Source organism: Felis catus, chromosome A1 (assembly GCF_018350175.1).
Source record: "Felis catus isolate Fca126 chromosome A1, F.catus_Fca126_mat1.0, whole genome shotgun sequence".
Lineage (NCBI taxonomy): Eukaryota > Metazoa > Chordata > Mammalia > Carnivora > Felidae > Felis > Felis catus.
In genome coordinates, this window is record NC_058368.1 from 91,140,406 (window position 1) to 91,158,998 (window position 18,593).

At 43.7% G+C, this 18,593-nt stretch overlaps 1 protein-coding gene and 1 pseudogene across 11 annotated transcripts; both read right to left on the reverse strand.

Annotated features, from left to right (window-relative positions):
* Positions 1-1,464: 1,464 nt before the first annotated feature.
* Positions 1,465-15,569, reverse strand: ZNF879 (zinc finger protein 879). 11 transcript variants are annotated; one of them, XM_045057445.1, is made up of 7 exons: positions 15,418-15,498; positions 14,206-14,273; positions 13,751-13,835; positions 9,925-10,051; positions 9,409-9,481; positions 4,373-4,526; positions 1,465-3,652 (listed from the first exon to the last, which is right to left on the reverse strand). In XM_045057445.1, the coding sequence occupies exons 6-7, from the start codon at positions 4,431-4,433 to the stop codon at positions 2,205-2,207; spliced, it is 1,509 nt and encodes a 502-aa protein (XP_044913380.1). In that variant the 5' UTR covers positions 4,434-4,526; positions 9,409-9,481; positions 9,925-10,051; positions 13,751-13,835; positions 14,206-14,273; positions 15,418-15,498; the 3' UTR covers positions 1,465-2,204. The 11 variants fall into 11 exon arrangements, with proteins under 11 accessions (XP_044913380.1, XP_044913361.1, XP_044913387.1 ...); XM_045057426.1 differs by lacking the exons at positions 4,373-4,526; positions 13,751-13,835 and adding an exon at positions 10,200-10,274 and having other exon boundaries at positions 9,409-9,504; positions 15,418-15,568; XM_045057452.1 differs by lacking the exon at positions 4,373-4,526 and having other exon boundaries at positions 15,418-15,495.
* On the reverse strand, positions 15,563-17,488 carry LOC123386749 (annotated as a pseudogene).
* Positions 17,489-18,593: the final 1,105 nt, after the last annotated feature.

Here is an 18,593-nt window from a genome sequence, read left to right on the forward strand (position 1 = left end):
CGAAGTTTCCTAATGCTATATAATCTATCTGTTCCTGTGAAAAATCTCTATCATGATGCATTCACTATGTTTAGGTACTTCTGGATTACATTTTCTAATACTTTGTTTAGGATTCATGGGTGATATAGGCCTGCAAGTTTTCTTTCTTGCACTTTCCCTGTCAGGTTCTGGTACTGGGTTACTAGAATCACTGTGTTGGCACGTGATCTCCTCTGGAACATCCTGCACAAGACTCAAATGATCTGTTACTTCATGTTTGATAGACCTCAACTTAAAAGTAACAGGGCCTGGTATTTTCTTTGTGTAACTTTGTTCAGATTTATCTTGGGGGATTATTTTTAGGACTATTGTTACTTGGTGAATGCGATGGTCTAAATGTTTGTGCCCCTTCAGAATTCATGTTGACATCCTAACCGCAAAGGTGACAGCATTAGGAGACGGGGCCTTTGGGAGGTGACTGTCATGTGAGTGGAGCCTCATGAATGCAACTGGTGCCCTTAGAAGAGGCCTCAGAGAGCTCCCTCACCCCTTCCGCCATGTGAGGACACAAGAAGGCGACAGCTACGAATCAGGAAGAGGGTCCTCACCAGAACACAACCACGCTGGTGCCTTATCTTGGACTTCCCAGCCTCCAGAACTGTGGGAAATAAGTTTCAGTTGTTTAGAAGCCACCTGGCCTGTGGTATTTTGTTATAGCAACCTAAAGAGACTAAGACAGGGAAGTTATATTTTCCTAGAAATTTTCCCAGAAATCAGAGAATGTAAAATAGTTGTAGGCAAAGGGGCACTGCAGTGAAGGGTTAAATGACCCAGAAAAGTCTGCTCCTCCTAAGTCTGAAAAAATAAGACTGATTAGTCAGTCCCAGGAAGCACAAGTTGAATTCAAGGTTTGCTTTAGCTCAGTCTCCAGCCCCAATAGCCTTTCCTGAGGTGTTATTTTTTTTTTTTTTAACTCTTCGACAAAGAGAAAGAAACTTGTCCTTACTTGTCTCTTTTTTTTTTTTCTTTCTTTCTTTCTTTTAAACAAAATAGGTGTTTCAGTCCTTAGGTGCTTGCCAACTCCTGATAACACCGGGCAAAACTAGACAATGTTGCTTCGGTAAAGTTCAACAATTTTAGCTCCACTTGGGAGATTACTTTTTATGTTGTTGGAATTATTACTCACATTTTAGAAATGCTGAAACATGCTAACTTGTTGAAAGGCATTAAAGGTCCATTTACTGAACTTAGAGCCTGAAATTTTGTCTAGTGGCCCTCGAAGTGTGGGAGGGAGTCAAAATTACCTGGTTCATTTTACCTCCAGGTGGGATGGACAGTGACCCACACTGTGACAGGGCCTTCCTGGTGGATGGTGACCAAGAGCTCTATGAAGCAGGCACAGCCTGGGAGCCCAGAGTCATGTTCCTATGGCTACATTTTCAGATAACTGTTAACATTTATCAGTAGATTAACTTGCAAAAGCAGTAGTTGTCTGAATAACCTTTAATTCAGGTAATCACTTTCGGATAAAACCAAGTGAAATACCATGCATTTTGTGATTTAAAATAAAATGATTTTAGATCTGCTTCAGAGTTTGGAACAAACAGGGAGAAAACTCACAGGACTGTGTGCCCGCAGAGTTTACAGAGTGATTTGCTTTTCAGGTAAATGGCCTGGAAAGCAGAAAAGAAACAACACAAAAGTTTCCACAACGACCAAGTACAGAATTTTCTTTGAAACTATTAAAAAACACATTTTAGCAACAATGAGGTAGTACAGGTCACCTGCTTACATTTCTTCCCCAAAACATTCTTCTGAGCATAACTGGCTTCCATAACACTTAAATGCAGTTTCAAAAAAATAGATTCCTCCATTAATCTAAAGTCTGGATTTTATGGCTGCACTTCAACATAAATCAACATGCTTCCCTGTGACCCTTGCGAAAGCTGGGGGGGCTCTCGTCACAATATCCCCAGGAAGAAGAGAAAAGAACTTTACAAACTCTCTACTTGAAAAGCTATGGGGGGGGGGGGGGGATAACATTTTATAGAGGCTTTCCTAATATACCTAAGGTTACCTGCATCATGAAGTCTCGTTTGAGGAGGTCTAAATTCTGAAGTTTAACTCACAATCAACTACCCTTCATCACTTTCTGCCCAGGATGAAGTTTTTGAAATTTAGCATGAAATGAACTTCAGTTGGAAGATTTTCCACATGCGTTTTATTTATAGTTTCTCTCCAGTGTGAGTCCTCTGGTGATTGGTAAGGGATGAGCTCTGACTAAAAGCCTTACCACATTCTTTACATTTATAAGGCTTCTCTCCTGTATGAATCCTCATGTGTGTCATGAGGGAGGAACTCTGTCTGAAGGCTTTCCCACATACTTTACAGTTAAATGGTTTCTCTCCAGTATGAATTCTCTGGTGCTGAATGAGAGCTGAGCTTTGGTTGAAGGCTTTTTCACAGTCATTACATTTATAAGGTTTCTCTCCAGTATGAATTTTTCGATGAGTGTTAACTGCTGAGTGGGAACTGAAGGCTTTTCCACATTCTTTACAGTTGTACGGTTTCTCTCCGGTATGGATTCTGTTGTGTATATTAAGCCGTGAAATCCAGGAGAAAGCCTTCCCACATTCGTTGCATTTGTAGGGTTTTTCTCCTGTATGAATTCTTTGATGCTGTATCAGAGCAGAGCTCTGGCTGAAGGCTTTCCCACATTCTTTACATGCATAAGGTTTCTCACCAGTGTGAATTCTCTGATGTATAATAAGAGCTGAGTGGTAACTGAATACTTTCCCACACTCGTTACAATTAAAGGGTTTCTCTCCAGTATGAATTCTATGGTGTCTACTTAGCCGCGATATTGAGGTAAAGGCTTTCCCACACTGACTACATTCATAAGGTTTCTCTCCAGTGTGAATCCTGTGATGCTGAATCAGAGAGGAGCACTGGCTAAAGGCTCTCCCACATTCATTACATTTATAGGGCTTTTCTCCAGTATGAATCCGTTGGTGATTATTCAGGGATGAACTTCCTTTAAATGTCTTGCCACACTCATTGCATTTATAGGGTCTCTCTCCAGTGTGCATTCTCTGATGTCCAATAAGAGAGGTGGTGAAACTGAAGGCTTTCCCACATTCGCTGCATATGTAAGGTTTCTCTCCTGTGTGAACTCTAAGGTGCTGAGTGAGAGACGAGCTTTGGCTGAAAGCTTTACGACATTCCTTGCATTTATAGAGCTTCTCTCCAGTGTGGATTCTCTGGTGTTTACTCAGGGAAGAACTGTGGAGGAAGATTTTCCCACAGATGTTACATTTGTAACATTTGCGAACCGTGTTGACTCCCAGTTGTTTAAACAGAATGGAATACTGCTGTGAATGGGGTTTCCTTCCCCTGGAAACGAGTCTGGGTTTTCTAATAAGGGATGACTTTAGACTGAGATTTTTCCCTAGCTCAATACCCATAAAGCTCTTCTCCCTCAGGTATGTATTCTTGATAGTAACTAAAACTTTCCTGAAAGGTTTGTTCTTTTTGCCTTGCTGCTTCTCTAGCTTGTCCTCGTTTACGTAGGTTTTCCCCAACTTGAAGTCAAAAGGACCGTCACCTCGGAGTTTATTCATTACTTCCTGATTGTCTTCTTCAGAAACTGCAGTTTCAAACAAGCTCTCCCATCCTAAAATAAACAAAACGGGTAAGTCTCCCTTGCACGGAGGATAAAGAAAGGTGCTATCAAAATATACAGGGATAGGGGCACCTGGGTGGCTTGGTCGGTTGAGCATCCAACTTCAGCTCAGGTCATGATCTAATGGCTCATGGGTTCACGCCCCGCGTCAGGCTCTGTGTTGACAGCTCGGAGCCTAGAGCCTGTTTTGGATCTGTGTCTCCTCTCTCTCTGCTCCTCCCCCACCCACCCTCTGTCTCTCAAAAATAAACATTAAAAAATTTTTAAATACATATACAAGGATTGCTAACAAGTACGCCCTTGGATTCTTAGGAAAGGGTAGAGAGAAATAAAGGCAAGAGAAAGAAGCAGGGTGGGAGACATGCCTGAGTGCAGAGGGTCTGAGGACACCTGCATGTAGGTGAGCTGAAGAACTCAGAGAAGCCCCTCCAACAAAAGGAGCCAGGCTGCTTTAGTAACAAAGCTCAGGTTGGCAGGGCACAGGGCACTTGTGAGTGCAGCAGGTTGTGTTATTTATTCCTCAGCTTCCTCTCCCACAGCAGCCACCACCGCCCTTGAGATAAGTCCACAAGAAAACTGCAGAGGGGCTAGAAGTAAAAACTAGAAGAGCCATTGGCCATAAAAAGCTCTCTGAAACACAGGGCCTCGATCAGTGCTATTTTGGAACTCATCTGAGGGCTATTTATGGTGTTATGATGAACATGTACTCACCCAAGGAGTATTTACTTAGTGCCCACCATGCAAAGATCAAGATCGGGATTACGGGGTACATATCAGGCAAGAATTAAGTTTTCACAAGGTGTACATTCTAGCAGCGGGATATTGACAATGACCAACTGATCCAATAAACTAGGGATGATGAGAACTAAGAAAACAAACAAAAACAAGGTGATGTGCAGTAAGAGCAAACAAGCTGTATGACAAGAAGTAAAATTAAAGATGATATCTAGGGACGCCTGGGTGGCTCAGTTAGTTAAGTATCTGACTTGATTTCGGCTCAGGTCATGATCTCACGGTTCGTGAGATCGAGCCTTGTGTCAGGCTCTGTGCTGACAGCGTGGAGCCTGCTTGGGATTCTCTCTTTCCCTCTCTGTCCCTCCCCTGCTCACACTCTCTCTCAAAATAAATAAACATTGAAAAAAGAGATCTAAATAATAAGAGCTGGCCATGTAAAAATGTGGGTATAAAGATGATTCTAGTCAGGAAGAACAGCTAGCCCAAAGCCCTAAGGCAAGAGTAAGGTCTGAGTGTTGGAGGAGCCTAGAGAAGTCCAGTGTGGCCTAAGCAAAAGGGAACAAGAAGACAGTGTAACGAGGTGAGGAAAGAGGTAGGCAGGAGCCATACCACGTGGGTCTTGTAAGATAATACGAACACATGTGAAATTTCTTCTGAGGATCGCTGGGGGTTGGGGGATGTGGCAGTTTTGTTTAAAAAGGAATACAGGGTGCCTGAGTGGCTCAGTCGGTTAAGCGTCTGACTTTGGCTCAGGTCAGATCTCAAGGTTCCTGGGTTCGAGCCCCGAGTCAGGCTCTGTGCTGACAGCTCAGAGCCTGGAACCTGCTTTGGATTCTGTGCCTCCCTCTCTCTCTGCCACCATCCTGTTCATACTCTGTCTCTCTCAAAAATATATAAACATTAAAAAATTTTTTTTCTTTTTTTAAATAAAAAGGACCTCGATGGTTGTGTGACAAATGGATTGTAATTGGGGGTCAGGAGAAACAAGGGCAGATGCAGAGCAGTTCACTTAGGAGACTGGATGGATGTGCACTGGCACAGTGGGGGGAGGTGGGCACATTCGTGATGTTCCGAAGGCAGAGATGACAAGTGTCTTCAACCTATAAATAGGATGTACAGAGTAAGTGAAAGAGAGGACTCAAGGATGACGTCTAGCTCCTGGCCTGGGCAGCTCAATGGAGACTGGTGCTGTATAACGATATGGGGCATACTGAAAGAGGAGTACATGCTTGAGAATAATTTTCAGTCCACTTTTTGATCACTTAGGATACAGTGGAATCATTGCTTCAAAAAGAATGAATTGTATTTTATGAAAGAGCTTTTATTTTCTTAACTAAAAAGAAGATACATAATCATTGTAAGAAAATTGAAGAAAACACAGAAAAATATAAATACAAAAATAGAGTTCACCCATAAACATAACATACAAATATAATCACTGCTAGATATGGAATTTTGCTCACCAGAATTTGGGGGGATATGAGAAAACACTTTTACTTAAAAAATAAAAAATGGTTGAAACTACATTGCCTCCTACCCCCTCCTCACTTAAAAAAAAATTTGTGGGGACACCTGGGTGGCTCAGTCAGTCAAGCAGCTGACTTTGGCCCAGGTCATGATCTCACAGTTCGTGGGTTCGAGCCCTGCATCGGCTTTGTGCTGACAGCTCAGAGCCTGGAGCCTGCTTCAGATTCTGTGTCTCCCTCTCTCTCTCTCTCCCCCTCCCCCGCTCATGCTCGCTCGCTCGCTCTCTCTCTCTCTCTCTCTCAAAAATAAACATTAAAAAAATTAAATAAAAAAAATTTGTGGGCTTCTCTCCATGTCAACAAATGAAAGTTGATGGCATCATGTTTTCAAATTTTTTTAACTTAATTTTTTAATTTTTTTTTAATTTTAAATTTAAATCCCATTAAAGACTCCAGTATCACTCAGAGCAGTAGGAAAACACTGGATATGTATTTCTTAATCTGGGGTAATATAATAAGGGGGAAAATGGTATCTCGTTGCTTTAGTTTGTATTTCATTGATTATAATAAAATTGAACAGTTTTTCAAAGAATCCTGGGTGAATTTTCAATTCACATTCCTTGCCCTTTTAACAGTAATACTCATGCCTTTGTGCTGTAATTATTTACCCTCTAGACAATTTCTCTGTTTCTCATATTAAACCTTGGTATTTTATAGCCATAAAAGCAATCTTCATAACAGAAAAAAACCTAGAAACTAATATTTCCAAAAGATTATTTAATAAAATATGGCTTACCAATACAACAGAGTTCTTTCAAACAGGTGAGCCCCTAATTAATGAGGGCTGAATAAGTGAAGGATATTCCCAATTTAAAACAGTTTGAGAATACATGTAATCTTTTTTTTTTAATTTTTTTTTAATGTTTATTTTTGAGAGAGAGACAGAGAGAGACAGAGTGCAAGGCAGGGAGGGGCAGAGAGAGAGAGGGAGACACAGAATCCGAAGCAGGCTCCAGCCTCTGAGCTGTCAGCACAGAGCCAGACGCAGGACTCAAACCCACAAACTGTGAGATCATGACCCGAGCCAAAGTCATATGCTTAACTGACTGAGCCACCCAGGTGCCCCGAAAATATGTATAATCTGTTTCTTTCTTTTTCTCTGTGTCTCTCTCTCCCTCACGCACAAATACACTCAAACAAATATTCACAACCTGAAAGGATAAACAGTAAAACACCAACAAAAGTTTATCATGGTTGGCTGGCAAAATTTCAGGTCAAACACCTTTTTTTTTTCCTCCTCTTTTTTACATTACCATGTATACCTTGTATGAATTAAAAGTAGCTAATTTTTTAATGCTTGCAAAAGACAAACACAGTCAATTTGATACTAATGATTTCTTTACCAACCAGAAAGCTCAGAGACAAATTTGAAACTCACCCATGGCTACCATTCTTGTCCTGACCACAAACATATTTATTTTCTAAGGTTCTGACTGAACTTCTATTTTATCATTATTCTTACAGTTAGCTTCCTTGAATTGTTGGTGAAAGGTGGCAGAATACATGTTAGTGTGGAGTAGAAAAAAAAAATCCCTGAAGTAGGGGGGTGGGGAGCGGGGTAGCCTTGGCTCTTCAAAGCTAAGGGCCCTGTGAAGCCAAATAACAATATTAAAACAAAACTCCTTCATACAACCTAATCAGTCTTATAAATTCCAAAAATAAGGAGACTATCCCATAATATTCTAGACAGAAGACCCCAAAACAGGGAAAAAAACGGTTTTTTACACAGAATATTGGGGGAAAAGAATCAAACTAATGGAGGATTTTTATCAATAACACTCAATGCTCTACACTAGAGCAAAGTGTGAAGAAAAAAAATTGATGCCAGAATTCCAGATCTATAATTCTCACAGGAGAGATAAGAGGATTTATTTCAGATATACACAAATATAGCACGCACGAACCTTTCTAAAAACATTATTCAAGAAAATAGGCTAGTCAAACCGAAGGGGAAAATCTGAAGACCAGGCTCATGAATGGAAACATGAGACTGAGCGACACAGGACCTGCGTCCTGCCACTGAGAGAAATAAATCCTGGATAAATGGCAGAGCACAGGAGAGACCCACCCTCTGGTGCTAGAATCAAAGACAAAACAGAACAAAAGCAAACAAAACAAAACAAAACAAAACAAAACAAAACACCATCTCATAACAACAACAATAACAAAAACAAAGACAAAGCAGAAAAGCAAGTAAGAGTTTACTGACCCAGCAACCCACAGGAGTTTTAGAGACTGAGAGGTATATCCTAGCAACCAGGGCTGAAACATCGTATTTTGAATATTTTCCCACAAAAGATTTAGGAGAATGCCATAGTGAGTATCTGCAAACCTTCTGCCTATATTTGATTTATCGCCATTTTGCTACCCTGCTTTCTCTCTCTCATGTAGTATATAAATACACATACATCTGCTTTTCCTTTTTAGCTGAACCATATATAGTAAGTTGCAGACCAATAACATCAAACAAAAATGCAAGATACAACAATGAGGGATATATTGTAGCAATAGAAGATTTGTTCAAACACAAAGAGAAGATAATATAAGAAAATAATCAGTCCAGGGGCGCCTGGGTGGCTCAGTCGGTTGAACGTCCAACTTCGGCTCACGTCATGATCTCAGTTTGTGAGTTCAAGCCCTGCATCAGGCTCTGTGCTGACAGCTCAGAGCCTGGAGCCTGCTTCAGATTCTCTATTCCCCCTCTCTCTCTGCCCCTCCCCGCTCACGCACGCACGTTCTCTCTCTCAAAAAAAAAAAAAAAGAAAAGAAAATCATCAGTCCAGGGGTGCCTGGGTGGTTCAGTCAGTTAAGAGTTCTACTTCAGTTCAGGTCATAATCTCACAGTTTGTGGGTTCAAGCCCCGTGTCCAGCTCTGTGCTGACAGCTTGGAGCCTGCTTTGGATTGTGTCTCCCTCTCTCTCTGCCCCTTCCCTGCTTGTGTTCTTTCTCTCTCTCAAAAATAAGTAAATAAACATAAGAAAGAAAGAAAGAGACAGAGAAAGAAAGAAAGAAAGAAAGAAAGAAAGAAAGAAAGAAAGAAAGAGAAAATAGTCCAGTAAAAGCAAGAAAAACTGGGGAAGACATGACTCACAAACCTTTATGCAGGATATACTGTGTTGTCACATATTCTGCATTCAAATTACAAAGGACAGGGGTGCCTGGGTGGCTCAGCCCCTCCCCTGCTCGCACTCTGTTGGTCTCTCTCTCAAAAAAATGAATAAAATTAAAAAAAAATTTTTAATTACAAATGACATCTGAGACAAGTGGGGCCCTCCTTGGGAGATTTCAGCTCTCTCTCCGAACCTCCAAATCAAGGACTCAACAAGGTAGAGAGACAGAGGACATGCCCTTCCCAGCATGTCCCACCTGGCCTGGCAGACGTAGGAGGGGCCTGGTCAGTGTCTCCTGAGCACAGGCTCCGCCCTGATCAGCAGCACCCAGGCAGTGAGAAAGTGCTATGCCCATCTCCCAGTCACGGTCACTCACCTACACGTGGGTCTTGAGAAACTCCATTTTCCACCATCCAGGGGTCTTCCCCTTGCTGTAACTGGAAGATAACCTTTGGTTTGGAAAAGAGAATTCCTGTTCGTGAGCAAGGAGAAGAGAATGAGTCTGTGGTGCAGACATAAGCAGCCATCCTGGCACCCACATTCAGCTGCACGGGCTCCAGGGCAGAGGGACAGCTGTTCTGAGAGGGCCTTAAATTCCTGCCACAGAGGACAGCCGGGAGATGGTCTCAGGAAGAATAGCAGGGCGCTGGCCGTGCACTCTTCTACACTGGAACCTCCTATGAGACCCAGGGGGACAGAGTCTGGGGCACAAGACCCGCAAAAGCATAAAAAGAATGCCCGTGATCTACTCTACCAAACCAACACCTTTCTTGGCAGTGGGAGGGGACAGCAACTGCGGGCTGAACCTGGTCACACCCTCCAAGTGTCCTCCTTGGAGAGGGCACCAAGATGCTCCCCTGGAAGATTCTACATCACGAGGGCAAGTCCTTACCCAGCGAGACCAGGGTGCCGTAGTTCTCCAGCATCACCTCCCGGTACAGGGTTCTCTGTGCAGAGTCCAGGCGCAGCCACTCGTCCTGGCTGAAGAACACGGCAACGTCCCTGAACGTCACAGACTCCTGTAATGGCAAACCCACTCCTGCTCACCTGGGACCATCACCCCAACGGGATGACTGAGCAGCAAGATCACCATGCAGGGTTCTGAGCATCTTGAGCCGAATACTTCTCAACCACCTCTCAGTGACGAAGCACATGTCTATCACATACCTTCTGTGAAGGAAGCACTGTGCCCCCGGGAAGATGAGGCACAGTGGCCGAACGAGAGAAGCACTTGAAATCATTCTACAAAATCACAACAATAGAAACACAGAACTTGAGATGTGGAAATGCACAATCATAGATACATGAAAAGCCCATTTTACAGCTCAGACCTGAGAATCGAGCTTTAGAAGGAAGCTCCAGCAACTCACTCAGGGAGGAACAGGTGAGCCTGGATTCTGTCATCACCTCAGGCCTTCTCTGTGTCCTGGCACAGACATTCACAGGCACAGCTTTGCCAGGAGAGGACCCAGGATGGGGGACTACAGGACCTTGCAATAAGAGCCAGGTGAGAAGGTTGCGGGTGGGACACTCCCTCTCCGCCCCAGAAGCCTTTGTTCTACCTTTCTCTTGCTGACCTGTATCACAAGTCACCTCTCTTAAACCCCTTTCTTTTCCTATTAAAAAATCTTTTTGCGGGGGGTTCCTGGGTGGCTCAGTCGGTTAAGCTTCCGACTCTTGGTTCTGGCTCGGGTCATGATCTCACGGTTCAAGGGTTCGAGCTCTGTGATGGGTTCTGGGCTGACAGCGTGGAGCCTACTTGGGATTGTCTCTCCCCCTCTCTCTGCCCCTCCCCCACTCACTCTCTTTCTCAAAATAAACTTTAAAAAAATCTTTTCTTTTAAAAGTGAATTACAGGGGCGCCTGGGTGGCGCAGTCGGTTAAGCATCCGACTTCAGCCAGGTCACGATCTCGCGGTCCGGGAGTTCGAGCCCTGCGTCGGGCTCTGGGCTGATGGCTCAGAGCCTGGAGCCTGTTTCCGATTCTGTGTCTCCCTCTCTCTCTGCCCCTCCCCCGTTCATGCTCTGTCTCTCTCTGTCCCAAAAATAAATAAACGTTGAAAAAAAAAATTAAAAAAAAAATAAATAAAAATAAAAGTGAATTACAAAACATCAATAAGTAAAAGGAAAAGAAATGTTCATCTAACTTTCTACTACCACACACAAGCTTTGCTACCTTCTCTCTGTATATATGTATATATGCCTCTCAGAACTTTCTACTTACTAATATGGCTCTAGGTTTAAATAAAAATATTATAGATATAACTGTATCCCACTCAATATCTTTTTTTAAATTTTTTAATGCTTTTATTTATTTTTGAGAGAGAGAAACAGAGTACTAGTGAGGGATGGAGAGAGGGAGACACAGAATCCAAAGAAGGCTCCAGGCTCTGAGCTGTCAGCACAGAGCCCGACGTGGGGCTCGAACTCACAAACTACGAGATCATGACCCGAGCTGAAGTCGGACGCTCAGCCAACTGAGCCACCCAGGCGCCCCGTACTCAATATCTTTTATTTGTATAGATGGATCGATTTATTTAACTAATCTACTAGTGGTTACTTATGTTGTTTCCACTTTTGTAACTCTGAAAATGCTGGACTATGGATGGAGGCACTACTAAATGTCTTTTCAACAGCTCATGATCTCATGGTTCATGAGTTCAAGCCTGGTGTTTGTTGGGCACTCTCAGTCCAGAGCCTGCTTGGGACTCTCTCCCCCTCTCTGCCCCTCCCTCACTCACTCTCTCTCCTTCTCAAATAAATAAACTTTAAAAAATAAGTCACTTGCCAGTCTCACAACTCAGGACTGCTTCCTCAAGGACCTGGTAGCTATCTCCTTGAATGTGCCGATCTCTCAGTCTCCTGGGAGGAGGCGGGTCTAACTTGTCACCTGATGAACTTCCAGACTGGGTTGTAGCCACTTAACTCTATGAATGAGCCTTCTGTTTTTGCAATCCCCTTGGTGGATTGTCTGTGATGAACATCACATTCTGGCTAAATGCTTATTCAATAATAAAAGTGTTTTCTTTCTCTTCTGCCTTTGTGAAGAGGTTGGGAGGTGATTATGTTTTTATAATTCTATTTCCCTAAGTGCCACAAAAGGGCAAAGAAGGGAAGAAAACACTGAAAGGAAGGCTCATTTCCCTGAAGCTGTTCCCCAAGACCACTGCCTAGTTGTGCTTTCTTTTCCTTTTACTGTTTTTCTTTCCTTTTTCTCATCTATATGAGCCTAGTCCTGCTTGTAAGCCCCAAATTGCCCAATATAGTTGACCCTTGAACAACCTGGGTTTGAACTGTGCAGGTCCACGTATATATATATATATATTTTTTTTTTTTTCAATACAGCATTGTAAATGTATTTTCTCTTCCTTATAAATGTGTTAATAACATTTATTAATGTTAACTACTTTAGTAGTTCTCTAACTCACTTTATTATAAGACTACAGCATATAATATATACACCACACAAAATATGTGCTAATCAACTGTTATTGGTAAGGCTTCCAGCCAACAGTAGGCTATTAGTAGTTAAGATTTGGGGAGGAGTCAAAAGTTGTATGTGGATTTCTCATTTGCAACAATGTGGATGGAACTAGAGTATATTATGCTAAGGGAAATAAGTCAATCAGAGAAAGACAAATAACATGATTTCACTCACATGTGGAATTTAAGAAACAAAACTGATGAACATAGGGGAAGGGAGAAAAAAGAGGGAGGAAAACCATAAGAGACTTTTAACTACAGAGAACAAACTGAGGGTTGATGGAGGAGGTGGGCAGAGGATGGGTTATATGGGTGATAGGCCAAAGGTAATTGGAGGGCACTTGTGATGAACACTGGGTGTTATATGTAAGTGATGAATCACTAAATTCTACTCATGAAACCAATACTACACTATAGGTTAACTAACTAGAATTTAAAGAAAAACTTAAAAGTTACATGTAGATTTCGGAGGGGGTGGGTAGTGGCAATGGGGGCGCAGGAAGGGTCAGAGCCTGAGCCCTTATGTTAGAGTAGTCTGCTAGTTAGGTTCTAACAGATACCTGGAGGCCAGCAACAAGGAAGTCATTGCCAGCTATCAGGAAAGTCAGAGGCCTGTCCTGGCAGCACTCCACAAGAAGCCAGATCAAATCAGACAGGCCCAAGATGTGGATGGCCAAATTAGGAAGAAAATTAGGAAGAAAAAGCTTGAAACCCTGCATTCCTGGCCCAAGTAGAATATTCCTAGTTAACAACTATAAATAAAGATAGAAACCCAGGGGCGCCTGGGTGGCTCAGCAGGTTAAGTGTCTGACTTCGCTCAGGTCATGATCTCACCGCTCATGGGTTCCAGCCCTGCGTCAGGCTCTGTGCTGACAGCTCAGAGCCTGGAGCCTGCTTCAGATTCTGTGTCTCCATCACTCTCTGCCCCTCCCCCACTCATGCTCTGTCTCTTAAAAATGAATAAACGATAAAAAAAAAAAAAGATAGAAACCCAAACCCCAGGATGCAAAGCTCCCTCTTGAGCTCTCCTGCTCTTATCTTGCAAATATACTTTTTGCTTTAATAAACTTTCCTGCTGGGTCACTCATGAACTGTGCTGTGTATCTGTCCTTGAATTCTTTCTTGAAACAAGACCAAGAAATTTCAGCGACCCTCCAGGACGGGCTGGGTCAAGGCAACACTTAAACCCCTGCATTGTTCAAGAGTCAACTGTCCTAGAACACATCCCTGACCAACCTGCTGATTCAGAGGTCTTCTTCGTTGGAACTTCCTAGAAAATCACCTGGACCAAGGACTGCTGTAGTTGATTGGTCCTCAGTGCCTGGAGGGTAAAGCCCATGCATTTTCTCTTTGAATTCCTAATGTTATTGAAAAAATTATCTGACTTCCCCAAATTTCCACCCTTCATAGGGAAAACACATACCTAGATCCCTCACAAAGCTCTGTGTGGGTCATTGGCTTGGGACTGGGGGCACCATTCAATTCCTAATCAACAAGTACTTAATGATTAAGTGGGGAACTCACAATGAGACTGGCGCTGACACTAGAAAAACACCTTCCTTCCAAAGTCACCCTACCAGGCCCTCTGGTCCCTCCGTGGGCTTCACTGCCTTGTAAACCTCAACAATGGCGTAAGTGTGATCATGACCTCTGAACCAGGAAGGCAGTTCAAGAAAAAAGCCTCCACTCACCTGAACGTGGGCTGGCAGCAACCTTGTGGCCATTTCTCCCTCCCTGCCGCCCCTCCTGGAGAAGGCACCTGAAATGGAGAAAGAAACAGTGAGGTCTCTCCATCCTGTCTATACTCCCACCCTCCTTACGCCTGACTAAATTAGAAATCTCCATACACCGAGCACCCTACAGAGAGAAGCCAGAGGGAACAAGTAAGCCCAAGCATTCCTGAGTTAGAGGGTCCGTGAGCGTGGCCACCAAAACCAGGAGAGGCAGCAAGCATACTTCCAGCACATGAACAGAGTAAAGGGCAGTCATGCCGGGCTCCCTGAGATGTTCATTTAATGAGAAATAACATAAATATTCCCCACATCTGCATTTAAATATTTTGGGGCTGTACTACAATAATGTAATCATAATAAATATATTGTATCTAATGTAACATACAACTATACATCATGCACAACAAAGTACAATAATATAATAATTCTTCACATAACATTTGAAGGAAATTGGAGTCCTTTTCAGGAAGAACCAAGCAAAAATTAGTCCTCTCTTCTCTTCCTTGGGAACTGTGCTTCCTTTATGAAGAGTTATCAAACCTCCTCAAATATAAATGAAAACATTACCCATCCACCTTCCTCTCCCGGCTCCAAAACACCACAAGGCTCGAAAGAAAGAGCATCACTAGCTACAAATGAATTTAAAATTTAGAGAAAAGGGAAGGAACTCAGCAAAAGGTCAAAATTAATCTAAACAACAACGAAAAAGGGAACAGTCAAATCACCAGAGGATTCCCTCTAGGAAAAGTGCCAAACAAGCATAGATGGCAAAAAGTGATAAACACAAAATAAAGTTTAAACTCGGGGTGAGATGGGGGCGGGGGAGACCGAGGCCAGCGCTACCAGCAAAACCAGCCCCAGGGTTCACGGACTCTGAAACAGAGCACAGCTTCCCGCAATCTCGGTTCTGGGGCCACTTCTCCAGGAGCCTTGCCCGAGGCTGCAGCTCAGGCAGTGACAGCTTCGATTTCCCGGGGTGGGAAGACACGAGCGTGGAGACCTCTCCCCGGGCAACGCCTCCTCTCCGGGCCGCGTTCACCTGCCGAGGCCGCCGCGGCTCAGACGCCCGGAGCCGGGGCTCGTCTGGGACTCCCGCCACGGCCGGCCCTCAGCCCTGGCCCCGCCTCAAGAGCTGTACACCCCGGGCTAGCTCTCACCCGCAGCCACTACCTGAGCCCGCCGCGACGGGGACTCCAAGCGGCCGACCGCACTGGAGACAAGCAGAATACCTAGCCTGGGGACATTTTTCGCCGCCGCCGCCAGGCCGCCGGGCACAATCGCGCCTGCGCAGGAGAGAGCAAAGGGGTACCTCGCCTTAACCGCAGTGCTTTCCTTTCGAACTATATTTCCCAGACGTCATCGCAGCCTGCCGGTCTACGGTGTCCGGAAAGGACCAATAGTCGTAAGGCTGAAGATAGTTTTTCTGGGAGCCTACGAAGGCTGAAGCCACATCTTTCTGCATCGCTAACCTCTTGTGTTCTCTAGTACCCTTTTGGGAAAAAGTGGGTATGTATTTTAAAAATGTGGAAAATTAGCCGCTCGCTGCTGCTTGTTCTTGGTTCCTGGAATGCAAAGATTTGGTTAGAGGCGAGGGTAACTTTATTACCATACAGTTTGCAAACCCGGGAGTCTCAGTCTTGGTCTACAAACTGAAAGTACTCTCCAAGTTCTCTGCCCTTATCAAGGCTGGTCAGACCCAGGTCCCAAACTGCCACTTCAGGAGCAGAGTGACAAGCAGGATACAACTCTCTTTTCTGAGCAGCTTCAGGATGTGGCAGCCCGTTGAAGAACATGATAAGATACGTGGCAGGGGTCTTTCCTGCGAATATTGCTGAATTTTGTACAGCCTTGTCGCCTCAGGCTGTGCCCACTGGTTTTATTTCTCTTCATCATTCGGCCTGACTGAAAGTCTAGTTTTTTTCCCTGAAAATGAGGGACCCCATCTTGTCTGTTAGCTGTCGCTGTGTAATTATTGGGGTCTGTTCTTAACTGTGAAAATCCATTTTACAAACTTTTGAATTTTAAAAAAGTTATGTCTAAATTTCACAACCTAAAAAACATTTTTTTCAGTTTTTTTAAGTATTTATTTTTGAGAGAGAGAGAGAGAGAGAGAGAGAATGTGAGTGGAGGAGGGGCAGGGAGAGAGAGACACAGAATCTGAAGCAGGCTCCAGGCTCTGAGCTGTCAGCACAGAGCCCGATGTGGGGCTCAAACCCACAAGCTGTGAAATCATTACCTGAGCCAAAGTCGGATGCTTAACCGACTGAGCCACCCAGGTGCCCTGGTTCTTGTCTTTTTCAAGGGAATGACACAGATACCAGTTAACTTCAGACATAAATGTTTTTAAATGCTTAAATATATGTGTTAAATATTTAATAGAGACTACCAGACAAATAGAAACATGATATATGACTTCCTAACTAGCCACAGAGTAATCTTAAACTGTATTCGTTTAAGTCAATATTCTTTTTTAAATGTAAATTATTTGATTTATTTTTGTAATCAGATCCTCACAAAGTTGTCTTTTCACTGTCTTGTTAACATGAAATTGTACACAAAAGTTGATCACCTGGGGAACAATAATTGTATATTCAGTTTAACAGAAATATAGTTGGATAGTTGTCTTAAAATGTAAGATTTTGTCTGTTACATTGTCTTTCACCATGCAATCATATTATAAAATGTTTTAATTTCAAAATGAAAAATAACTTGTGTTGTTGGAAAAAGCAAAGTGATCTACAATATGTCTTCCCTGCAAGAGGGAATTTAGATTTACAATTAAGGGGAAAATCTGTATCAGACTTCTTCAGGAGAGTCGTCAGCATACCTTATCCAGCCCTTACTCACAATCCTGTATATAGCTTTGCAGAGACCTGGTAAGTATCTCTCCCGGGCAACCACACTTTCCACATCATGAAAGTACAGGTTCTCACATAATACATGATGATAGAAAATGAAATACAGTAAAGTAGATTTCTGAATTTCAGTTCTGAGTCTCCTTGTCAATACCAGTAGATAAGTGTGTGGGCAGTAACACTACTCCAAGAGATACGGCAAAAAATGTACTTGACGGTTTGGAAGTTAAGCAGCCAACAGCTAAAGTGGTGATTCTATCTTTGGCCAATGTCTCTCTAAACAGAGGTCTGTGGTCTGGGCCACTGGTGCCTTGGGTCCTGGTAGAAAAGCCCTCCTTTTGGTGGGTGTTTTCACTCTCCCCAAGACACTCAATGCTGAGCCAGCATTATCTCCCAAGGTGTCAGGTCCCAGACTCAAAAAACCGAAAGTTCACTGGGCCCGAAGGTTCGGGCAGTGCTGGTGAGTGGGGCTCATACCCTGGGGAACAAAGTGGCTTCGTGCAAGCCCCGCTTTCCTCCCCACCTAGAGCATCCTGGCACCCTGGGTCTACATCTCCACTCAGAGCAGAGGCTGGTGCCGAGGCTTGGGACACAGGCTAGATGCGTGGGGAAGGAAGAAACTTCCTGAGCTGGCTGACAGAGAGCAGGGCTGGGGGTCCCATTCCGCTATCCTGACCAGGGCCTGCAGCCACACAACAATCTAATTAAGAATTTAAAAAACACCAGGGCGCCTGGGTGGCTCAGCAAGTTAAATGTCTGACTTTGGCTCAGGGCATGATCTTGCAGTTGGCAAGTTCGAGCTCCACATTGGGCTCTGTGCTGACAGTCGGAGCCTGGAGGCTTCTTCGGGTTTTGTGCCTCCCTCTCTCTCTCTGCCCCTCCCCTGCTCACACTCTGTCTCTCTCCCTCAAAATAAATAAACATTTAAAAAAAAGAATTAAAAAACATTATTTCAAAAAAGTTAAGTGGAAAAACCTGTTGTCTAACATATGAATTGAAAATAACAGGGGGTGCCTGGGTGGCGCAGTCGGTTGAGTGTCCGACTTCAGCCAGGTCACAATCTCCCGTCCCTGAGTTCGAGCCCCGCGTTGGGCTCTGGGCTGATGGCTCGGAGCCTGGAGCCTGTTTCCGATTCTGTGTCTCCCTCTCTCTCTCTGCCCCTCCCCCGTTCATGCTGTCTCTCTCTGTCCCAAAAATAAATAAACGTTGAAAAAAAAAAAGAAAGAAAATAACAAGAGTCACATTGTGGTTCTTCCCTGCCCTCCCCTCCCCCCCCCCCAATTTTTTTTTCCTATCTCTATCTACTGCAAGGCCTAGAATAACAATCCAATGGCAATAAAATAAATTATGGTCTCTAAATTAGCATTTAATGGGAAAGGGTTCCTTTAGAGAAACAGCTGATTACAAGGACAAGGCAGGGAATACCCAAGGGAAGTTTGGTGCCTGAAAACAGGGAAGCTATCTGAGATTATTGGGTCATATCAGAAGGAC

Excerpts from the sequence above, each read along its gene's own strand:
- ZNF879 (XM_023242170.2), bottom strand. Across the intron at positions 10,275-14,205 it reads TGCTGCCAGCCCACGTTCAG|AATGATTTCAAGTGCTTCTC; the intron begins GTGAGTGGAGGC and ends GTGATTTTGTAG. Across the intron at positions 9,505-9,924 it reads CGGCACCCTGGTCTCGCTGG|GAATTCTCTTTTCCAAACCA; the intron begins GTAAGGACTTGC and ends GCTCACGAACAG.